Source organism: Sinocyclocheilus rhinocerous, unplaced genomic scaffold, assembly GCF_001515625.1.
Source record: "Sinocyclocheilus rhinocerous isolate Xijiao unplaced genomic scaffold, SAMN03320098_v1.1 scaffold6087, whole genome shotgun sequence".
NCBI lineage: Eukaryota > Metazoa > Chordata > Actinopteri > Cypriniformes > Cyprinidae > Sinocyclocheilus > Sinocyclocheilus rhinocerous.
This window is the reverse complement of record NW_015663175.1, coordinates 51,514-58,973: the sequence shown is the minus strand read 5'-3', so window position 1 is coordinate 58,973 and position 7,460 is coordinate 51,514. Positions and strand designations below refer to the sequence as shown.

The 7,460-nt window shown below is 38.0% G+C and overlaps 1 protein-coding gene across 1 annotated transcript; it reads left to right on the top strand.

Moving 5' to 3' along the window:
- Window positions 1-1,061: 1,061 nt before the first annotated feature.
- LOC107728756 (transcription factor ETV6-like) lies at window positions 1,062-6,421 on the top strand. The gene is made up of 6 exons (XM_016539039.1): window positions 1,062-1,121; window positions 1,528-1,681; window positions 3,534-4,079; window positions 4,156-4,298; window positions 5,481-5,581; window positions 6,268-6,421. The coding sequence occupies exons 1-6, from the start codon at window positions 1,062-1,064 to the stop codon at window positions 6,419-6,421; spliced, it is 1,158 nt and encodes a 385-aa protein (XP_016394525.1).
- Window positions 6,422-7,460: the final 1,039 nt, after the last annotated feature.

The window sequence follows — 7,460 nt, the reverse complement described above, 5'->3', positions numbered from 1 at the left end:
GTGTGTGTGTGTGTGTGTGTGTGAGAGAGAGTTTAAATTTTAGATAGTAATTTTAATGCTTCAACTTGAACTAAACAAAAATTAGAAATGATTCCTTGGCTACTTAGTGTGTTTTCATGTAATATTGATGTTTTATTTTATTTTAGTTAATAAAGATATTGTAATGGATTTGGTTAACGATATTAACGCACACATTTATAGACACGAGTGCAGCTTCATTCCCATCAGTCGAGTGGACCGAGCGCAGGGGCTGATGGGAAGATTCTGGTGGATGCAGTCGTGCTGTGTGTGTGTTGCGCTGGACTGTGAGCTGCTGCTGGTGTGTAACGCACGTCTGCTTGCGTGTGCAGGGATGCAGCCGGTGTTCTGGAGCCGCGAGGATGTGTGTCAGTGGCTGCACTGGGCCGAGAGAGAGTTCGCCCTGCGGCCGATATCCAGCACCAGCTTCCAGATGAACGGGAAAGCCCTGCTGCTGCTCACCAAAAACAAAAGAAACTGAAACACTAGAGCAACCCTGGCAATAGTGCATCTGGGTAAACACAAGAAATTGCTCAATAAATCACCGCCCTCCTTCAGAGCTGGAGGCAAAGCTTATGATGTGTCATTTCGGCAGTCTTTTCATCAGTAAATATGAGGGCTCCTTCAGTGAGGAGTATCTCCATCAAACACAGAACTCCTCATAACACTCCGACAACTTCTGTTTGATGGCTCACTTTCAATGTAAATGTTAAAAAATGCAGGAGATGAGCATAAAATATTTTTGTCTTCAGCATGATAAATGAAGTGATGACAAGTAAGCCTTGAGCTTTGGTTTTACCTATGCAGTGTCTCTCTCTATGTGTGTGTGTGTGTGTGTGTGTGTGTGTGTGTGTGAGCGTGTGTGTGCGTGCATGTGTGTGTGTGCGTGCGTGCATGTGTGTGTGTGCGTGTGTGCGCGCGCGCGTGTGGTGTGAGTGTGAGTGTGAGAGAGTGTGTGCGTGTGGACTTCCTTCTTGAGAATCATTTCCTTGAAGTTCTTTCAGGAAGCTCTTTAAAATAGGACACAATTTTCATGAGACAACATGAAGACGGACGACTTCCTTCAGATGATTTACAGTCGTCTCATGTTTGAGTGTCTGTCTGTCAGAACATCTGATTGTAAAGTGTGTAATGAATAGATTGCACAATGACAAAAAAGTTAACACTATATAAATATATATATATATGTCTGTGTGTGTAATTTACAATATATGAAATTTTTTTATTTTTTTCATTTTTATTGTATTAATTTTATTATTTTGTTAATTTAGTTTAATTCATAAAATGCCATTTATTTTATGAATTAATTTTATTCATGTGTTTGTTTCATTTATTTTATTTATTTTGTATTTTTTTTATTAACTCAGTTAAATATCTTATTTAATTTTTTTGTTTACTTATTTCATTTCATTTTGCAAATGTCAGGTGTGCAAATACAGACGGTGCATTGCACAGAAATGTGGACGGCCTTATGCATGTCCAGATGCATCACGCAGCAGTGAGTGAGAGTTTGTGCTGCTGTTGATTGCAGGTGATGTTCTGTACGAGCTCCTGCAGCACATTCTGAAGCAGAGGAAGCCTCAGTCGCTCTCATCGCCGTTCTTTCCCATCGGCTCCTTCCACACGCTGACCGACGCGCCGCTGCAGACGCACAAACTCGAAGGTGAGCTCTTCTTCTGCTTCTGTGAGCGATTGCTGTGGCTGAAAACACTGGCGCTGCGGTTTAACACGATCCTGGAGGAAGTGCCTGTCTGGAATGTTGACAGAAAAACCGGTTTGACGAGGAAGCGCTGCTGTAGTTTAGCAGGCGTTTGACGAGTATGAAGACACAAACAACAGGAATATATGAGAAGACTTCCTGAAATACGACCACACATGTCACATGAGGCATCTAAACACACGCTCACCCTCAGCAGATTCATGTCAGAACATCACCAGAATGTGAATGAAGAAGGTCTCTGGGATCTTCTAGTGGTTCAGGTGTGAACTGCAGTCACTGCTGCAAAAACCAGAAAGTTGTTTTACATGGGTCAAAAGTGACAGATTTCTTTTGAACTCTCTATTCATCTGTGAATCCTGAAAAATAAAATGCATCACGGTTTCCACAAAAATATAAATGTTCTCAACATGGATAATAATCAGAAATGTTTCTCGAGCAGCAAATCAGCATATTAGAATGATTTCTGAAGATCATGTGACACTGAAGACTGGAGTAATGATGCTGAAAATACAGCTGCGCATCACAGAAATAAATTACAGTTTAACACATATTTACATAGAAAACAGCTGTTTGAAATTACAATAACATTTCAAAATTTTTACTGTATTTTTATTCAAATAAATCCAGCTCTAGTGATCAGAGGAGACTTTTCACAAACATTAAAAAATCTGTATTTTAGTATTTTAATATAATTCAGATAGAATTATATATATATATATATATGGTATATATATATTTAAAAAATCATTTTAATTTTTAGCTAATTTTAGTAACTAGTTTTTGTCATTTTATGAGTTTGTTTTAAAAAAAACATTTATATAGTTTTTAGTCATTTTTATTTCAGTTTTAGCTTATTTTAGCACATGAAGTAAAACTAAATGCAAGTGAGAAATGTTGCCTTGGCGGCTAGCTGAAATATAATCAGTTTACATGGTTTTATTTCGGTTAAGGCAGGGTGGGTGATTTGGTTTAAAACCATTTTTTTGTTACGCTGGTTAAAAGTCTCTTCACATCCCGATAGCAGCCACTGAGTTAAGTGCTCTAAATGTATTTCTATAGTCTGTGGAAGGCGTAGGACCATTAAATGTTCGACCAATCATATTCCTCGGTCCGAGGGCTACGATTGGCTGTTCTGCCCGCCTGTCAGCGTATGTATTTGCATACCTAAAATTATAAAAATGAGGCGTTATTATTAGGGCTGGGTTTTGACACAAATTTCACGATTCGATTCTCATTCACAAGCTTGCGATTAGATTCACTTTTATGGTCACTGAATATGTTTTTCTGAGGTAAATGTGACGTTACATTGTTTACTAGCCGTTATATTGACGTCTTTAGGCGGGTCAAACACTGATCGAGCGATTACATGAGACAGGAGGGATTTAAGAATCGATATCGTTCCGTAACAATGAGAATCGATTAATTTCGAGATATTGATATTTTTTCCCAGCCCTAGTTATTATTGTAATATCATGCGCTCTGTACTGTAATGTTTTCTCACCAGTGAGTGAGATGTGAGGTCATCTGACAGCATTATCGCTGGTTAGCCTCTGCTCTGTTTGAGCGCGGTCATGTTTTCAGGAGGAGGCGTGGCTTTGGAGACTGATTTGCAGGGAGGGTGGGATCTTATGCTGTCAAAGCTAGCTTGCTATTCCCAGCTTCTCCGAAATCACCTACCCTACCTTTAATGTTTATTTTATTTCAAGTAACTAAAATGTTTTTATGGTTTTAGTTTGACTGAACAGTCAGTTCTTCATATTAAATGTGATGTTAATTCTCTCTCTGCGTCTGTCAGAAACGGTACGCCGGCCGTCGCGCGCCACAGACACTCATTCCCTGCAGCCGCCCACCATCGAGCTGCGCCATCGCTCACGGTCGCCTCATCACCTGCCCGCAGCACTGCGCTCGGCCGAGGACCTCCAGCAGGCGTCCTCACAGCTGCCCGACAGCAACCACCATCTGCTGGAGGACGTGTACCCGCTGTCTGTGTCTCCAGGCACGGCTAACGGCCACTGCATGCTTCCCCGCGACCCCCCGCGGCCCGCCAGCCCGTGTCAGGAGGAGGCGGCTCCGCCACGCGTCATCCAGCTCATGCCCAGCGCCATCATGCACCCGCTGCTGAGTCCGGGCCGCGGGCACACGGCAGGCGATTTCAGGCACGGCCGCGGCACGCCTCAGGAAAACGGCCGCGAGGGCAAAGGTCAACAGCACAACGCTGTTCACTACGCCTCGCACGGCCTAAACCTCGCGGCCCATCAGCTCCCCCTGCAGGACGAGCGCCACTACCGCAACCACATCATCATGCCCGAGGAGCAGGCCACGCCCCTGGGCCGCATCGCAGGTGAGACCCCGCCCCCTCTCTGCTGATTGGTCAGTGATGGCTGGTGTGTGATTGTGATTGTGGTGTTGCGTGTCAGACTGCAGGCTCCTGTGGGATTACGTCTATCAGCTGCTGTCGGACAGTCGCTACGAAAACTACATCCGCTGGGAGGACCGCGATACCAAAGTCTTCCGCATCATGGATCCCAACGGCCTGGCCCGCCTGTGGGGGAACCATAAGGTACCAGACGCCCAAAAAAACCTGCCGGATTTACTTCTGAATAAAAAATTTATTAATTAAATTAAATTAAATATAAAATATATTTAAAATAAATTAAAATAAAGTTTAATTATAAATTTAAATAAACAATTAAATATTAAAAACAATATATTAACTATTAAATTAAATATTAAAAATTAAATAAAATAACATTAGAATGATATAAAATAAAATAAAGTGTAATATTACAAATTGAAAATAAATAATAATTAAATTAAATTAATTAATTAAATAAAAAATGAAAATAAAATTCAATCATTAGCATAAATTAAAATGTAAAAAGTAAAATAAATTATAATTGAAGTTTAATTACAAATTTAAATAAACAAATATTAAAATAATATATGAACTATTAAATAAAAAAATAAAAAATGTAATAAAATAACATTTGATTGAGATAAAATAAAATTAAGTTTAATATTAAAAATTTTAAATTACAAATTAAATATAAAAAATAATTTACAATTAAATTAAATGTTAAAAATTAAATTAAATATTAAAAATTACCAATAAAATCATTAGAATAAATAAAATTAAAGTAAGCTTTAATATCGCAAATTTAGAATTTAAGTATTAAAAATTTAATCAAGCATTACAATTTAATAACGTTAAAAAATTTTATAGAAAAGAAATAATAAGGAATTGGTCATTTAAAAAAAAAAAATGGATATTAATAAAATCTTAAATTGTGGAATAGCCATGGGAATTACTATAGTGAATAGAAGTTTTATCTATATCGTTTTTATTTTGGTATCATTTATGTGCTATTATAGCTTTTGTTAATATTTTGAATTGGTTTTCATTTCAATTTTAGTTGAACTTTAAGTCATTTTTTTTTATGTTTTTGTCAGTTTTATTTTTTTTAATGTGTATATAGTTCTTATCTTTTTTAATGTCTAGATAGTTGATGTTAAGTTTAAGTTTTAGTTGTTTTAGTACTTCAAATTAAACCAAACGAAAATTAAATATTGCCTTGGCAACTTGTTAGCTAACAATTTAACAATATATTTTATTTTATTTCAGTTCATTTTTATTTATTGATTTTTTGATGGTTTTAGTTAAGGATAATAAGCCTGGCCTCTGCTCTGCTGTAATGTTTCCTGAGCTGAAATGCATTAGTGTTGTGATGTGTTGCTCACACAGAACAGGACCAACATGACGTATGAGAAGATGTCGCGGGCGCTGAGACACTACTACAAACTCAACATCATCAGGAAGGAGCCGGGACAGAGACTGCTGTTCAGGTCAGGACCGTCAGTCTGTCGAAGCCCATCCTACTCGCTGTTTTTTAGTCTTATACTTCACGGTGACAATCATTTTAATGACAAACGATGCTCTTTTTTCAAATCAGATAGAAATTGTTGGTGCAGCTTTTCTCTCTTTGGTAAGTATATTGTACGAAGATCTGTTGCGATTTGTATAAACGTGGGATTATTAGAATGCTGGTGAAAATGTGATTCAATTCTATAATAAATTTTAATGAGTGACACAGGTGTGTGTACTGAGTTTATTTGCTGAGTGTGTGTTTGTGTGTGTGTGAAAGTGAGAGAGCGTGTGTGTGAGAGAGAGAGTTTGTGTGTGTGTGTGTTGTGTGTGTGTGTGTGTGTGTGAGAGAGAGAGCGAGAGTGTGTGTGTGTGTGTGTTTGTGTGAAAGTGAGAGATTGTGTGTGTGTTTGTGTGAAAGTGAGAGATTGTGTGTGTGTGTGTCCCATTAGAAAGCTCTAAACATGCTCACTGTGTTTACTGAGAGACTTTACAGAGACATTGATTCTGGAAGTTAAAGCCAGTGTTCATTGCGGTTTGTTTATAACGCACTAGCTGCTATTGCTAAACGGTTAACTAATGAACATTCTGAATAAAACGAGACTGTTAAGACAGTGCTTTTATACAGGACGTTTTGGAGGTAAACGCTTCCTGGTTTTTCTTTCAGCTTCTACACAAACCCTTTATTCGTGTTTAAAACTCGTGTAGTGAAAATGAGCGTGCAAGACCAGACGCGTCCGCATGATGGCGCCACACGCAAACATTCAGCGGGACTGATGATAAAACACCCAATAACACTCACAACTGCGCTGCTACCATGAACCGTGATTATATACTGAAAAACACCATGATTGTGAATGATCGCCATGATCCACGGTACTGCAGTGCAATGCATAAATTGCTGGTATAAGAATAAACGCCGACAATCATCGTGTGCTAAGTTAACAGGGATCATACACAAGGTTATCTCAAGTTATGAACAAACGTTCCTCCAGTAACGTTAATAGAACGTTTGTTCAGATGTCTCTGGTCTTTATTAGTCTTCTCAAAACGTTAGCATAAAATTGTTATTTAGGCTATAGGCTACATCATTCATGGATTTTTTTTTCTTCAGTCAGACGGTTTTCTAATGTTGTTTAAATGTTACTACTACTTTCAGAAAGTTCACAGAACATTCAAAAGTAACATTCTCATACTGTTTGCAAAACGATGCAGTGAAAATTCCTTTAAAAGCTTGTGTAACTATAAGAAACAATGTTTTTAAAACATTTAAAAATGTTAACTGTTTAGAAATATGTCCAGATAGCCACGTACGTCTGCAAGACGTCTGTTAAAGATCTGGAAAGCATCTGCTGTGCACAAACATCTGATGAGATGTCAGTTTCTAAATCACAAAGACATCTTCTAAACGTCTGTTTGACATCTGATAGGAAACAAGTGCTGTGATAGTACCATATAATAACACGGTATTTCAAAGAAGCATGGTAGTACCCTGGTATTTTTTGTAAGTGGTGAATGCATTTGTATTTATTGCATTGCATTGCAGGTTTGAGAGTTTGCTTATATTTTCATTTGTGTTTTGATATAAAACGAGCCATCCCATTAGTTCGAGTTTTCTGGAATGGCATTGATCCAGTCTGATGAGATGTCAGTTTCTAAATCACAAAGACATCTTCTAAACGTCTGTTTGACATCTGATAGGAAACGTCCTTTAGATGTATTGCAGATGAGCAAACGCTCTAAAAAATACGTCTTGCAGATGTAAATGCGACGTCAAATAGACGTCTCCGTGATGTATGTGTGCTGTCAGTGTAATAAGAAACAGTTTAGAGATTGATTAGGCCTATTTGATAACTAACA